This window comes from Dendrobium catenatum, unplaced genomic scaffold (assembly GCF_001605985.2).
Source record: "Dendrobium catenatum unplaced genomic scaffold, ASM160598v2 fragScaff_scaffold_1089, whole genome shotgun sequence".
Classification (NCBI taxonomy): domain Eukaryota; kingdom Viridiplantae; phylum Streptophyta; class Magnoliopsida; order Asparagales; family Orchidaceae; genus Dendrobium; species Dendrobium catenatum.
The window spans coordinates 1,587,716-1,603,343 of record NW_021319551.1 but is presented as its reverse complement, the minus strand read 5'-3'; the positions used below and the strand labels follow the sequence as shown (position 1 = coordinate 1,603,343).

General features: G+C 34.5%; 1 protein-coding gene across 1 annotated transcript; it reads right to left on the bottom strand.

The window, feature by feature from the left end:
* Positions 1 to 4,507: 4,507 nt before the first annotated feature.
* LOC110098652 (aspartic proteinase Asp1) lies at positions 4,508 to 7,440 on the bottom strand. Its single transcript, XM_020825546.2, has 8 exons — positions 6,882 to 7,440; positions 6,663 to 6,780; positions 6,105 to 6,559; positions 5,858 to 5,993; positions 5,499 to 5,696; positions 5,346 to 5,418; positions 5,029 to 5,116; positions 4,508 to 4,745 (listed from the first exon to the last, which is right to left on the bottom strand). The coding sequence occupies exons 1-8, from the start codon at positions 7,154 to 7,156 to the stop codon at positions 4,646 to 4,648; spliced, it is 1,443 nt and encodes a 480-aa protein (XP_020681205.1). The 5' UTR covers positions 7,157 to 7,440; the 3' UTR covers positions 4,508 to 4,645.
* Positions 7,441 to 15,628: the final 8,188 nt, after the last annotated feature.

Genomic DNA, 15,628 nt, shown 5'->3' with positions numbered 1-15,628 from the left:
GGCCCTCCATCCGACCACTCCCTATTTACCCATGATCTCTCACTTATTTACAAGCCATGCCACTCCAGAATATCTATAAATAGACCCCTCATTTCTCATGAGAGGGGACCCAAGCAAGAAGAAGAGAAGAAGAAAAAAAAAAAGAAAAAGAGAAGAAGAAGAGAAGGATATGAGGTAAGAACTCCTCCTCGACCACTGCAAGAGTTCTGTTCGACGCCGAAATTCTTCCTGACTTCCGAACGATGCTGGAGTTGTATCTGATGCTCAAGTGACGCTAGAGTTCTGCCAAACGCCCGAATTCTGCCCAACTTCCGAATGATGCTGGAATTCTGCCTAACATTCGAGTGACGCCGAAACTCTGCCCTATCTCCAAGTGATGTTGAAACTCTGCCCGACATTGTAACTGATTTTTAATTCATAAGTGCTTCATTGTAATCTGATCGTCCTAAATTTTAAGGACGAGTCAGCCTCTTGTATTTCAAGCAAACACTAGTGGAACTCTTTCAACTGGGCGTGGCCCCGTGGTTTTTCCCCTTTCAAGGTTTTCCATGTAGAAATCATAGTGTTATCATTTCTCCTTTGTTTGTGTGATAGATATTCGTACAACGCTGAGACGGAAATTTTCTAACTCTATCGCCGCGTATATTCTAGTCCGCAACAATATTGATTTAAGAAACTAGGGTAAATTGATACATAAGATATTTTTTTGATTTGTTAGATCCTGTGTATACACAAAGCAAAATAAAGAGTCATTCAAATCACTAGAGAGCAAATTGAACATTCAATAATATTTGTGCCCAAGTGTAAAAATGTAGTAAAATTATTTTGTGCGGATGCGGACACCATCCGGAGGTGAATCAAAACGCACAACATCACCCATTTGTTGTAAACCGGGTGACGTAGGGCGTTCTGATTCTCCTCAAAACGATTCGATGTCCGCACATAATAACTTCTCCAAAATTTAACATTTAAGTGCTAGAACTAAATTTTTGTCAAAAGCCTGGGCACCGAGGCACCACTCTTGACACCCTATTGGATCCATGTCACCGATGTTGGCATTGATGCATGAATTGTTGATTGAAGTATCAGGATTAAAGTTGGAGCCCATGCACTAACACCTAGCACTTGTGGTGCCAAAGTGTCTGTATCCGCTTAGAGCTTGATGCTTGACATGGCACCAAACATTGTAATGATAGATTTTAAAATTTAGTAAGTCGAAAGTCAAATTTAAGGTTATGTGAAAGTCAAAATTTTAAAATCTAAAATAATCAAAATACTTTAAAATATATTGAAAATAAAAAAAAAAAATTATTATTTCAAAACTAAGATTGAAAGTTTTAAAATTTAGTAAGTCGAAAGTCAAATTTAAGGTTATGTAAAAGTCAAAATTTTCTCAATTATGTGACTAATTAAGGGAAATAAGGATTAATTAATTTTTTTTGAGTGATTAACCAGCCCAAGGTCAAAGTTAGTTAGTTTATATGTCAAATATCTTTAGCAAGTTAAAGAAGAATCCCAAATATTTAAGCTATTTTTTGAAAATTATATTTTATATTTATAATTAACTTTAAATGGTTAAAAATTATTCAAATATGAAACAAATCAAACAAATTTTTTAAACATTTGGGGATGTGTTATTTTTTCTTTGACTTTAAAAGAATCAAATCAATCCAAGAATAACCAGTTAAGGAGAAATATATGTTTTTCAATAATTAAAAAGGGCTTTTAACAATGAAAAATAATCATCTCAATGTATATAAAATTTGAAACAAATACAAATATACACTTTTTTTTTAATTACTTGATTTTTTTTTAAAATAATGCAAATGTTTTTAGTTATGAAAATTATCAAATAAATATGAAAAATAAAATAAAATAAAATTAAGAGTACTTGAGCCAGTCAAGAAGATTTTTGAAATTAAAAAAAAAAACAATGCAAGATTAGTGAGAGTATGCTTTAAAAGTAATTTCCTTGAATTATCCAATCTATTAGAAATTGGAAAAAATAGGTTTTTAAAATTTGAAAAATGTAAAAATATCCATTTTGGTTTTAAAAAATTGTACCAATGTATGATATCACTCAAAATAATGCCTTAAGAAACCCTTAATTGTTTAAAGCTACTTAAAGTATTTTTAAATAAATAACAATTAAAATAATATATAATTTTATTATAAAATTAAAAAATACCTAAAATAAATTAACAAAAACTAAGAAATACTACAAACAGTGTGTAATTTTATTTGCATTTTTATTGATTTGGGTTAAATGATCCAATTAAGCTATATCAAACATCCATTTGACTAAATTAGGCAATTCCTTAACCTATTCAGACCTATTGGAAGAGATAGTTAATGTTAATTTGTCCAATTATGGTGTTTGGGGCTAATTGACCTAATTGGGTCCAATTAGGCAAAAATAGGGTTCAAGTGGTTCTAGTCTAGCCAATAATCAATTAGGGTCAATACATCTAATAATATTATGATTAAACCTCTATGAAAGAGGGTTGACTAGCTAGTTTAATTAATTGGTTCAAAATCACTAATTGGGCCCAAGGTTTATAGGTTTTTTTGGCTGAATTAACCATACGACAAACCTAGGCCCCCTCAAGTCAAAGCTAAGAGGATAGGGTTGCTTGGTAGGATGAAAAGACAATGCAATGCAAAATGAATACAATGTCAAAGAAATGCAGCGTATTTGAAATGATTTAGAATTATTTGGATGCGTGTAAAGTAAATGCAGATGATTCTTTTTTTATTTGGATTGTAGTAAAATAAATGCAGTTTAAACTTCAAGATGGTGGTTAGTGGCTGGTGGCAGGGCGGTCATGTGCAACATCAACCGTGGGCAACCGGAGATGGCAGCTGGTTTCCCGCATTGGTGGCTTGCCGTTGATGAGGAGGATGGGTGTGTGTGTGTGTGTGTGTGTGTGGGGGGGGGGGGGGGGGGTAAATGCGGAGGTGGCCGGTGGTCGACGGTAAGCAGTGGGTGGTCGGTGTTAATGGTGGCCAGAGTAGGGAGATGGTGACAGTAAAAGTTGGGTTGTGGTCAGTGGCAAAAATGATTGAATTTATTATGTACTTAAAAATCTTGCAAATATGATGAATTCCAAATACACCAAAAATTGAATTAACAGGTGAATTCCAAATGCACCAAAATTTTACACTGCATTTTTTTTTTACTTCAAACCAAATACCATTATTCTCAAAACTCCCACACTTGAAATGCTTCATACTCATTTTACTTCGAACCAAATAATCTCATGATCGATAACAGTGCACATACATGTAATTGAAATAATAGAAAAGTGACTGAGTTCTTATACATTCAACTCGGTCAACTAAGACCAATTAGGGTCAAGCTATGATCAGTTATATCATAATGCTAGCTAATGTTACGTCTTTTACGAGAAAGAATCTATATAATTAAGAATTGAATGATTGATGGTCTCCTATAGGCTTCACTAATCCACATGGTGTCCTATAATCACCCAAGTTCTGATCCTAGTCAGATTGGGTTAGGGGTTGGAGCAGAATTCAACTTTGACATATAAATCATGTTTCTTCTAAGCTAGTTAATCATGGACTCTATTCATGCTTCTTATTAGAGGAGAATCTCACTCTAACAGGAGGATATCGTAGAGGCGCACTTAACACAAATACCAGTAACTTTTTAAGCCTTCTGCAATATAGACTATTTCGCAAAGGAATCCTTCTTTGGTTGTTCCCTATATCAGGCACATTTTAGCATATAACGAGTTAAATCCTTATTTTCAATGAAAATGTGGGCTAATAGTTTTCATCTAAAAATTTCATATATATTGATGAATTTAAGGTCACTTATACCAGATATTTGTTACTTATTTTATGATGCTCTTGCTCTTAAATATTATTTGACTATCTAAATTGAGCTCACATCCTTTAAAATTATGAATAAATCTTGAGTCATCCTGAAGAGAAATTATTTTGTGCGGTCACCGGACGCCGTCTGGTGGCGAATCAAAAAACGCAACGGCACTTTTTTGTTGTTCATCGGTGTTGTGTACCATTATGTACTGGATGACGTGGTGTTTCCTTATTCGCCTTCGAATAATCCGATGACTGCACAGAATAATTTTTCCATCATGAGGGCATCCAACGTGTTCTTTTCAAGCCCCTATCTTTTCTAGATTTTATAATAGTAATTATTAATTTATGTATAGTCTTAATAAATAATCTTCATTTGCAAGTGTTGTGGAGCTTAAAATACTACTAGGCTCGAGGTCAGGGAAAAATAGAAGAAGCATCGTTCTATTGGAGAAATTATTAGGTTCGGACACCGGACAGAGAGAATCATTCGGAGTTCTCTTTATTTATAGTGAAAAATGCAGTCCTACAGTAGTTGCGCTTTGACTGTGCTTTTACTATAGACAGAGAGAAGTCCGAATGATTCTCTCTATCCGGTATCCACACCTAATAATTTGCCGTTCTATTGAGTACCTTGTCTAATCCATCAGAACTTTCTGTCAAATTTACCTATAAAAGACTGCTGCTGTATTTAGTAAAAAAGAATTTTGGTAATAGTTCTAACTTATGTATGGGAATTGAAACAAATGATGGTAATCAAGCTCCATTTCACTAATAACAACTACCCTGGAGCTGCCTCTAATCAATAAGCCAAGTACTCTTGGTGAACACCTATTCCCGGAAACTGGAGCTGATAAAGAATACCTTCCTGGAACTGGAAGCCAACTTCGTCCTCTTCAGCACTGCTTCAATAAAAGAAACACAAAAGGAAAAGAATGGCACTGTGAACATTTCCATATCCACTGTGGATATGTTACCAATGAAGTAAGAGTAAAGCTTCACTCCTCAAAAAAATCCATAAAAAAAATAAGATTGGACTCATTTTATTTAAGTGCATCAATTTTGCCAAATAAAAGTGTGTGATTGATTCACTTAGATCAAGTAGATTCCAATCTCATTTTTTTAAGGGGATATATTTGAGTGTAGCAATACTGACGAGATTATGACAGAAGAGAGTTTCCAGACATGATGAGCCTGTCGCAGCCAGCAGCAGCCCATCCAATCCGCTTATTCTCGTTATCGTAAACAATCATCGTATCCTGCATCGATATGTCTGCAAAAAAAACCAAAAGAAAATCATTTCATTTGCTATCACAGATCTGAGCAAGTTCTACTACTAAATCATGGCGGTCCTTCAGTTCAGTTTATCAAGTGCCAGTGGCTGGGGATCCTGGAAATTATGAGGATAAATAATACATTGATCCTCAGCATGTCAGAAAAAAAAAAAAAATCTTTGATCATGCATTTCAAATTAAACTTTTGCAAAAATCTGCATTTGCTACCTCCAATAAGGTTCAAATCCTCGAGGCCTAAATCACTGCCATTGAGGATGCCCAAGCAAGCTCTACCTTTTTCCTGAAATACATTGATACTCGAGAATGAGAAAGTTCTTCTTTTTCAAAGAAAGTTTGGTTGGCAAGAGATGTCATGCTTACCGTGACAATGAAATAATTTTCAGGGGGAATCACCATTTGAGCCATTGCCTTACCTTTCCCGAAGCTGAGGATAATAGATCGGAAGTATTTACGGAGCTCGAGAACGGAACTGAACGGCTTCGCATCCTTCCAGCACAGAGGAAGCGCCTTCTCTTCAGGTGCCTCTTTTAGCGACGTTTTGGAGATATCACTCCTAATCTAGTATTTACAGATGGAATTATGGCAAAACAAAATGAGTCATTTTTATGACAAATATAAAGTTGGATCTTAAGATATTCATTCATTCAATCAATCCAAAATTGGGAAAATTAAGCATTATAGGAATCATCACATAGATGCAAAGAGAGTGAGACAGATACCAAGGATAGTAAGGATTGATACATCTGCTTGGAGAAGTAGGTGTAGGAGCTGCCGCTATCGAAGACCAAGGTTTGCTTGTCCGCCAACTTCTGCTTGCCGGCGAATACGGTGGCCAACCCCGGCGAGTAATATTTGCTGCAAGCAGAATCAGGCGAAATGGTTAAACTTGACAACATATAAGCGTGCTATCGTCGCGCTATCGTGTACAAACTAGCTTCTCAGTAGCTAAGAGTGAAAGAAAGCTACGCTGCGACGCTGGACATAGGCACCCAAGTCATGCCACGGGGAGGAACGACATTGTCGCCGATGAAGAGGAAACTTTGGGAATTCCTGCTAAGGCAGTGCCCTACAACACTTCGGCAGACGCCTAGGTCACGGAGCTGCGAAAGGATGCCGATCTCGCCACTGCCGAGCCCCAGCACGCCGTCGGTGTTCGAGGGCCACCCGTGCTGGTCGTAGCCGCAGCCGAAGGCCAGGCTGGGATAGGCAAGGGTTTTGTTACTGAGCGGGAGGGCGAAAGTGTCTGTAACCAGGACGCCGATGGAGGAGCCGTTGTCCTGGTACTCGATGTCGTAATCGCACTGATCATGGGGCATCTCACATCCGCCCTCGTGCTGCGTCGATTCGTGCACAGCCTGACAAAGCCTGTCGTTGCACGGCACCAGCCGGTTCTTCACCGGCCGGTAAAGCGGATGCGGGCTCTGCAAAAATAATCATTGGAATCAATTAGATACAATCGTAAGAAGAAGAAGAATAGGGTGAATTTGATTCGGATTTCGGAGTAGTAGATTAATAAATAAATACCTTGGAGCAGCTGCTGCAAGGTGCATCGCATTGGAGCCAGGTAACATCGCTCCCAGTGTCGACATCGAGGAAGTAGGGCTTGGGCGGATTACCGATGTTGATGGACACATAGTAGATCCTGCGCGAGGCCATCCAAGCAAATATCATCAAACACGTAATCGATCCAGAGAAACCTACCTAATTAGGGATTAATGGCCGGTATATCGTTGGACTTCTTACCCGAGGGGGTACACGTTGCCTTGCACCCGAAAAACGACGGAAGAGAAGGAAGATTGTCTGCGCTTGCCGCCGATGCTCTTGCTTGTCGACGCTGAGGAGGACGCCGGTACAGAAAAGGAGCTCAAAGGCAAAGCCCTCGGCTTTCTGGGCGAAGTGGCTGCTCTCGTCCCGCCGAAGACGTCAGCTGAGCAAGAGGGGATTCCGACGAGTAGAACGGCGGCCATGAGCCCGGAAAGGACAAAAAGTTTACCTTTTTGTCCCTTTCGCCCATCCATCCCCCTTTAAAACTTTTCTTCTCTCTCTATTATGTATATAGACAGATGACGTGGGGAACTTCAGCCGGAGGTCTGTAGCTTGCGTCGCAACGGTTTGGTGCTCCGGCGACGGATGGGAGAAGGTGGGGTCAGCTGGCGACCATGACTCCTACGATGGGAACAATTAATCAATAAAAGAAATGTGGTCTTGGACCAAGACCGTTGGATCGATCATTCCCCGTATTTTCGCTTGCCTTCACAGAAAAATCATAAGCTGCAGGAGCCCACGAAGGGAGAAAGATCTGCTTAGTCGTTTCTCTCCCTCTCCCTCTTTACTATTATTATATTTTTATTTTCATTTTTTGAGGTGGCGGGCCACGGCGGTGAAAATTACAGTCCTGCTGCGTATTTCGCTTTTAAAAAGAGTTGGATCATGTTTAACTTTTTTAATTGAGAAAGATAATAAACTATAAAATATCACTTAAATTTATATTTTTTAGAATATAATTTTTACTTTTAATCAAGAAAAAATTGATTTATATGTTTCATATTATTATAAATTGAAGAGACTTACGGACCTCTGAAACTGTCATAAACAAAGCCTATGTCATTTTGATGGAAATAAAATGCAGCGTTAGATCGAGTAAAAATTAGCATGTTTTGATATTTATTAAAATATGTGTAAGTTGTGTTCAAATCTTATTCGAATCATGATAAAACATGATTCAAGTTTATTAAAGACTATATTGTTTGATCATTACTTGAACAATATTCAAATATTATTAGATGAATAAGATATGATCATGTCTTAATTAGACACATATTTCACTAAGATTGAATAAAATACTACAATGTTTTTTAATTTAGTTTGATCATAGATTGAAAATGGATTGAATGATTAGATTGCTAAATCATGATTCGATAATCATTCAATTCATTTTCAAACATTTTCGAATATGATTCAATTCATGTTAGAAGAACACTGAAGTTATATAATTTGATCGCATACTGAATATGTTCGCTAATGGTTCGATCAATTTTCAAATATGTTCGAATATGATTCGATTTATGTTCAAACTATGTTCAAAGTGCATTGAACTTATATGCTAACGAAGATTTTTTTATAGGCAAATCAAGTATCAGCACTCCTATAGTTTATGAAGGACAATGAAAAAGAAAAAAAAAAAAACATAAATGATGGTTTGACATTCATAAAAAAATGTTGCAAATGATTGATAATAATTAAAAAAAAAAAGTATATTCTTTAAAGATCTCGCTGATGTTATATAAAAAGTGGTGGAAGTTGATAAGAACAAGTTTAATCTAAAACTAGTAGTAATGTACCGGTGTAGTGAAGCACCACCAATTTCTTCAACTGAGTTATTTATTATAATCTTAATTTTTCTTGTATGAGATTTCCTAATATATTAAATAAGGGTTCTTATATGTGTGAAAACTACTCCTATGAGAGTTTCAACTTTGATTCTTTGTGCAAATAAGATTGTCCTAAGTTAGTAAGTTCACCATCTTCTACTGTTGTAGATAATGATGTGAACATTTCCCTTACAGAAATAGATAAATGCATGAGTTAGGAGGTTGCATGGCTACATCACTTGGTCATTAGGAATTTTGGCCGAAATAAATATTTTGACCAATTTTAGTATTTTAGTTGAAATAAAAATAATGTATAAATAAGTTGAAAGATTTAGGTTAAAGCCTTAACTATACACCATAGTATGCAGATACATAAAAAACTTTCATAGATTAGCATAGTTTATCTTAGAGAATTTAAGTACACTCATTCAAGACACGCCCTACTCAGAGGGTGATTCAATTTAGCATGATTCAACAAAAGTAGGCACTTGCCCCACAAAGCTCACCTTAGAAAAGGTTGATCTAGGAAGCACATAACTCATATATGTTTGAGTGAGGAAGGAACTTTTATTAGTAGATTTCAACTCAAAGAGTTTAAAGAGGTACGACTCACCCGTAAGAACTCTTTCTAAAATGACTCTCCTTAATGAAGGTGATTCACCCCTGTTAAAGGGACCCCCTCATCCAAACTATAGGAGATATAAACATACCAACCCCATAGTAATGTCCTCATCAATTATGCTAGAGTTATTCTTTCAGAAGAAGTTGCTTAAAAGATTTTCTTGAGAGAATTCACTTTAGGTATTTATCTAAGGCACTCACGTGAGAGTAACTTTCTAAGAACACTCACCATAGGTACTCATCAAAGGTAGCTAGAGCCATGTCAAATAGGGGTGCCCATGTGTACAAGTCATAAACTAGACTACATGTTTGTAATAGTTTGCAACCATCCAGTCACATTAAATATTATTTATCTAAGTGCATCCTCTCTTTTAACTCCCTATGTCATGATCCGAGATCTATATTGAAATAATTTCTTTTCTATTCTTTATTATCTTATCAATTCATTCTATTCATTTATCATATAGATCAATTTAACTCAAAAGCTGAATAATTGCATTAAAGAAAAAACCAATAAACAATAGAAGATATAATTCATATTACAATAGCCCATAATTACATCCTACAAATATAGTCTAAAATAATATATACAATAGTCACACTGGCTACAAAAATATATAAACTAAAAGCTGAAATAAAAATTATATTAGCATCACTACACAACCTCAAGCTGTAGGCTCTTTACCTGAAATCATTTGAATCATGTAATGAGCCTGAAAGCCCAACAAATAACCAAAATCTTACAACTAAAATCAATGCAATATAAAAGAAAATAATATGATGTAAATTATATAAAGAAATCAATATTTATGATGGTTATTCATACCAATTATGCAGATTATAGTACATCATATCTCAGTTTATTATACCATCAATAATGCTATCAATAATAGTGATCTATATCACTAATATTAATCAGTATAAGTGTTAGTCACAATGTCAATAATATTGAACAATCTCAGCAACAATAACTATATTGACAGTAAATAACATCAATAAAGTGTTTGTATTATAATCATATCAATAATAAGTAATCAGAAACAATAATTAATGTTAGTATAGTAACCAATATTAGTATCAATAATAGTTTCACTAATCAATAACAATGGCTAGTCTCAGTACAGTGTAATGTATGATATCAATAATAGTAATGAGTAATTGATCAGTAATCAATATCAATAATCAATAATTAGTGCTAGTAATCAGTAATCAATGTTCTATCAAATATTCAGATGAGAGTATCATGCTCATACACATGACTCTCAATTAGTATACTCCTTATAACTCCCCTTGAATTATGTGAATCAGCCCCCCTTACTCCTTATAACTCTCAATCAATCTTCAGTTTCTTATGACTTCCATCCACTAACCTCTTTCAGTAATTTTTGAAACATGAATGAAGGACAAAAAAGCCCTGACATACTTTCTCTTTGCCTCCCCTTCTTTTTTAGTTTCTTCCTAGCCAAGCCAAGCGAGAGTGAGGGTGAGGTGAGGGAATGGTAGCGATATTGGCAGCAATATATATATATATATATATAACACTATTAGTGGCTTAGCACCATAGCGCTCAGATTCACCATCACATCGCTGTATGTCGAATCCAAAATTACTATACATCAGAGACTCAAACGCCACAGCAGCATTTTCTGATGCCATTGTGCTCCATATCATAGCACCTTGTTGCTCAAAGATGCATCGTTGTTGCATTGTAGTTCAAACATGAACTCTTTTTTTTATACATTTAGTATTTTCCGGTTACTGCACTCTCAACCCTATAAATAAGAGGTTGAAAGATGTCTTTTATGAATTATAATTTTCACTATTCATGGAGAGTAGTTGACTATAGAGTTGTTCTCCTTACTTGTCCACTCATTCTCCTCTTCTCATGCTCATCTGCCTAATTGAACATGCTAATATAATCAATGTGTCACCTACAAGAAAATTTGAATCCAACATTACAACAACAACAACATCATGCATTTATCCCACTACGTGGGGTCGGCTACATGAATCTTTTTTCTCCCTTAAAGGATTCATGTCATTATTATTCGACAAATTTTATGCTCGCTGTCAACTATCTAACGCAACCCTCCACTTTTCTTATCCAAGAATTGAATCCAACATTAATAAAATAAAAATAATAGTTTAAATAAAAATAAAAAATATCAAGTTTGTCAATGCAATATTTTTTTTCAATGCATAGAAATACGACCAAATGCATGATGTCATAGTAGAAACAATTTACATGCCTTTAGAAAAGACAAATTTTATCCTACAAACCAATTTGAAACTTAAATTTTGTACGCATATATTAATCAATTTCTTTGTAGGAAGATTATGGGAGTAAAATCAAACACTTTAATTAAAATTGTTGAAAAAAACAAAGCATTCAACAATTGAGCATTCAACAATTGAACTAACGCAAAAAGAAAAACATAATGCAATTTGTCATGTTGAAAAGTATGTGCAAAAGTCCTTTTCAATGATTTAGTAATTTGAATAAAAAAGGATTGCCCAACATCAATGAGGCTTGCTTAAACAGGAACATTTATGCTTGTTAAAAAAAATTATCGAAGTTTTGTTTGGGTGGCTTTTTTAATGCTTTCTAAAACAGATTTTTAGTACAAAATTTTCTTGTTCAAAAAATTGTTGTACTAAAAAGCTACTTTATAAAACAGTTAAAAAGCCATACCAAACAAAGCCTTTGGGAGGGCTTTTTTATTGCTTCTTAAAACAGTTTTTTAATACAAAAATTTAAAGTTTTGTACTAAAAAGATGCTTTAAGAAACAGTAGAAAAGCCGTCACAAACAAAATCTTAATAAACCTAAAATTAGATGGTTAGAACATTTCAAAAAAGAAGTTAGAAGTTAACATGTAATCTTACAATGGGAACTTATCAGCATAACAGCATAAGAACAAACAATGTCCTCAAATAACAAATCAATTTCAGAGGAGATAAGAGAGCAGCTAGCATCATTGAAGCTATCATTAAAGGAAATAATAAAGGACATAAAAGACTACAAAATAATATCCAAAGTGACTATGAATCATTCAAAGAAAAAATATATTTTCTTACACTCATTATTGGATAACAGATCATCAATGGAGAAAAGTATGTTATTCTGTAGTTTGTTGAATACATGCCTTTGACTGTGATAATGTAAAGAACAGTTCCTATCATGTGCAGAGGAATTAGCAAAAAAATATGAAAGATTCATATCAACTGCAGGAATTCATCCTATCCAACAGTAGGATATGAAAAATTAAGCTTTCATATCATCATATGCATGCAACAGCACTATGTAAATAATTTTATTTGGCTGATAAATTTCTTCAGAAATTCATCTTATCAACAGTTCCTCCTTGATCTGAATTCTTTTATCCTCAACAAGGTAGTAAATATATGGAAGAACAGAGTTCTTTTTGTTTTTGTTTGCATAGAAAAATAGTAATGAGATGCAATAATATTGATCTTAACTCAATAATATAAAATTATAAAGATGTAACTCTTTTCTTTAACAACAAGGTGATAATAATTGCAATAATATAAGTTAAACATCTAAAATGCCAAAAAAGTAAAATTAATAATGCAAACTAGTCTATGGTGAATTAGTCACCTTAAGGGAAACATCCATTCTTTCAGTCCTTCTCTTCAGATTTCATCACAATCTATCCTCGCAACTAGAGGTAGCAAAGCCTCTCAAACAATCTAATGGAGCCACCAAATGCTTCTATATAAAGTGAGAAGTTAGCTACTCCTAGGGGTGCAAATGAGTCGAGTCGAGTTCGAGCTAGGGGGTGTTCGAGTCGAGCTCGACTGCCAAATACCGAGCTCGAGCTCGAGCTCAAAAGACGAACTCGAGCTCATCTCATCTCACGTCGAGCTCCGTCCCGAGCTCCATCCTGAGCAGGCTAGAAGCACGTGAGCTCCATCGTCTCAAACTCTATTGTTATGAGCTTTATCGTCGAGTAGGCTGGCAGCACACGACCTCCATCGTCGAGCTCCGTCTCCCCGAGCCTCATCATCGTGCTCCATCGTCCCAAGGTCAGTTGTCGTGCTCCGTCATCGTCATCATGCACCGTCGTCATCGTGCTCCGTCGTCGAGATTTCATTTTCCCGCCTGGCTTCGATTCATTTTCCCTCCCGCATCATCCCGAGATTTCGATTCCCGCCAAAAGGTCACCTCTGAAAATTGCTCGATGAGCTGATGAGTCAAGTGGAGGTTTGTTCAAGCTCTCTAAATCTTGTTCGAGCTCGACTCGCAAGCTCGATTCATCGAGCCTGTTAATGAGTTGAGTCCGAGCCGGCTCGCGAGTCTGCTTGACTCAGTTACACCCCTAGCTACTCCTAGGACAATCCGCTAGGCCACAATAGTCCAACTTCGAGATGTGGAACTGACCACTGCTAGCTTAAATTGCTCGGTAATTTCCTCTTATTAAGGAAAAAAGAAGAAACTTTGAGATGCAATTAGACCTCTCTCTCCATAATAGTAGACAAAGGTGAAAAATCCATATTTGCAGGTTGAAGAACAAAAGTATGGGGAATAGAATTACTAGGTAAGTGGATTGAAAAACACTTTTCTTTCTATTTCTCTTAATATATTCTTTTAAAGCTTTTTAAATGTTTTATTCTATTCAAAATTACATAGTATATAATATCATGTACTATTGCAGAAACAAAAGAAATTAGTAATGAATGAAAATTAAAATTGAAATTCAAACTACTGGAAGATCATACTGTATAATCATGTTATACCATCATACATCGTAGGTACAATCCATAGATAGAACAAATTAAATCAAATTTTCTTTAATGATTTGATTCATTTAATTTAAATTTAACATAAATTATATTGTGTGATCATATATCATACAATTTGATCAGTTTTAACTTTTAAAAAATAATTTATATACTGATTAATCCCCAGATTAAACTATTTTTTTTATATAAGTGCGTGCAAGACGTTCTAAACTTCATGAACACTTATTTAATACAATATAACTCATGAATAAAAATAAATTTTTTTTTAATTAGAGCTTAAACTTGTAAATGATAAACTTATTGCCCATTAGCATAATTTATACTTGCTACTAGTTTCAAGAGGATGTTTGGCAAAATGATGAGACAAAACTCTTTCCTTTAAGACAAGGAGAGCAAGGCTTCATTTGAGATAGCTTCCTTACTGCTTCTTAAAGTAGTTTTTTAGTACAAAAATATTAATTTTTGCACAAAAAAATTACTTTAAAAAATAGTAAGAAAATCGTCCCAAACGAAGCCTAAAATAAGTGAAATAACAAAGTCTCTTGAAAAATAGAAAAATAAGAGAGAAATATCTTTGCAATTACTAATAAGTTGAAGGAACTGGTTTTTTAAAAAGATACAAGTACGGCGATGGTGACTTTAAATTTCTATAATTGACATAGTGCTGCAGCGATTCAGGGTATAACACTGCGGCCCTGAGGTAAAATTTTCAAATAAACTCCTAACACCCTAAATCTAGACTAACATTATAACACCCCAAGTTTTAAATAGAAAGAATTGTACATTTTATTTCTAATTAATCTATTAGAGCTACTAATTTTATTTTATATCAATTAAAATAGTGAAAGCATCTATATATCATAACATCTGTTAATATACATACTCAAAATTCATATATAGTAACTAAAAGTTTAATCTATAAAATCCATCTATTACAACCCCTTTGATTACCATAGAACAACACATAATATAAGATAATAAATTAAACCTGCAAATGTGACTCTGATCAATCTCACGTAGCTTGTCCCCTTCCTAAACCTGAAATCAATCAAATATATATAATGAGCAGATAACCTAATAAGCAACCAAAATCTATCATTGCATTCAATGCAAGTTCTCAAGAATCAATTTGCATGCTTATCTCAATCAATATAGAATCAATGATCATCGGTATGAAATTAGCAATCAATGATCGCTGGAAAAAAAAGTTTCTCAAGAAACATAGGAATATATCAACCTATAAGAAAATCAATAAAAGCTTATAAAGCAATGTCAGGTGCCATACAGAGAAATATTCATCGATTATCTATCAGTTATATTCATGTAAATGATTCATCATATAATTTGTCAGTGATATGTCATATGTATCTGGCTACAAGTATTACATATCAGTATACTATATCAATATGTCTATCAATATGTAATATATATGTGCCTTGTCATATGATATGTCATATTCTATTATTCTCAATGCTAATCATAACATTCCTACATCAATTCTATTTATTAATAATTAATATGCTATTATGTAAATGCAATCAAGGATGTAATTATGAATAGCAAGATAGGACATCCAACTTTAATATAGTGTTTTCATCAGTCCATATATCATCCATTAGTCTTATCAATCCATAAATCATTCAATTACATTTTTCAATTAGCCCTTAACTTTAATAAGTAGCGTTTAATAAGTTAATAAAGAGTTATCACTCTATGCACATCGATGTAAAGTCAA

Coding starts and splice junctions, on each gene's coding strand:
- LOC110098652 (XM_020825546.2), bottom strand. CDS start 7,156: ATGGATGGGCGAAAGGGACAAAAAGGTAAACTTTTTGTCCTTTCCGGG. Junction 6,781..6,881: donor GGCAACGTGTACCCCCTCGG/GTAAGAAGTCCA, acceptor GGCCTCGCGCAG/GATCTACTATGTGTCCATCA. Junction 5,419..5,498: donor AAAATTATTTCATTGTCACG/GTAAGCATGACA, acceptor AATGTATTTCAG/GAAAAAGGTAGAGCTTGCTT.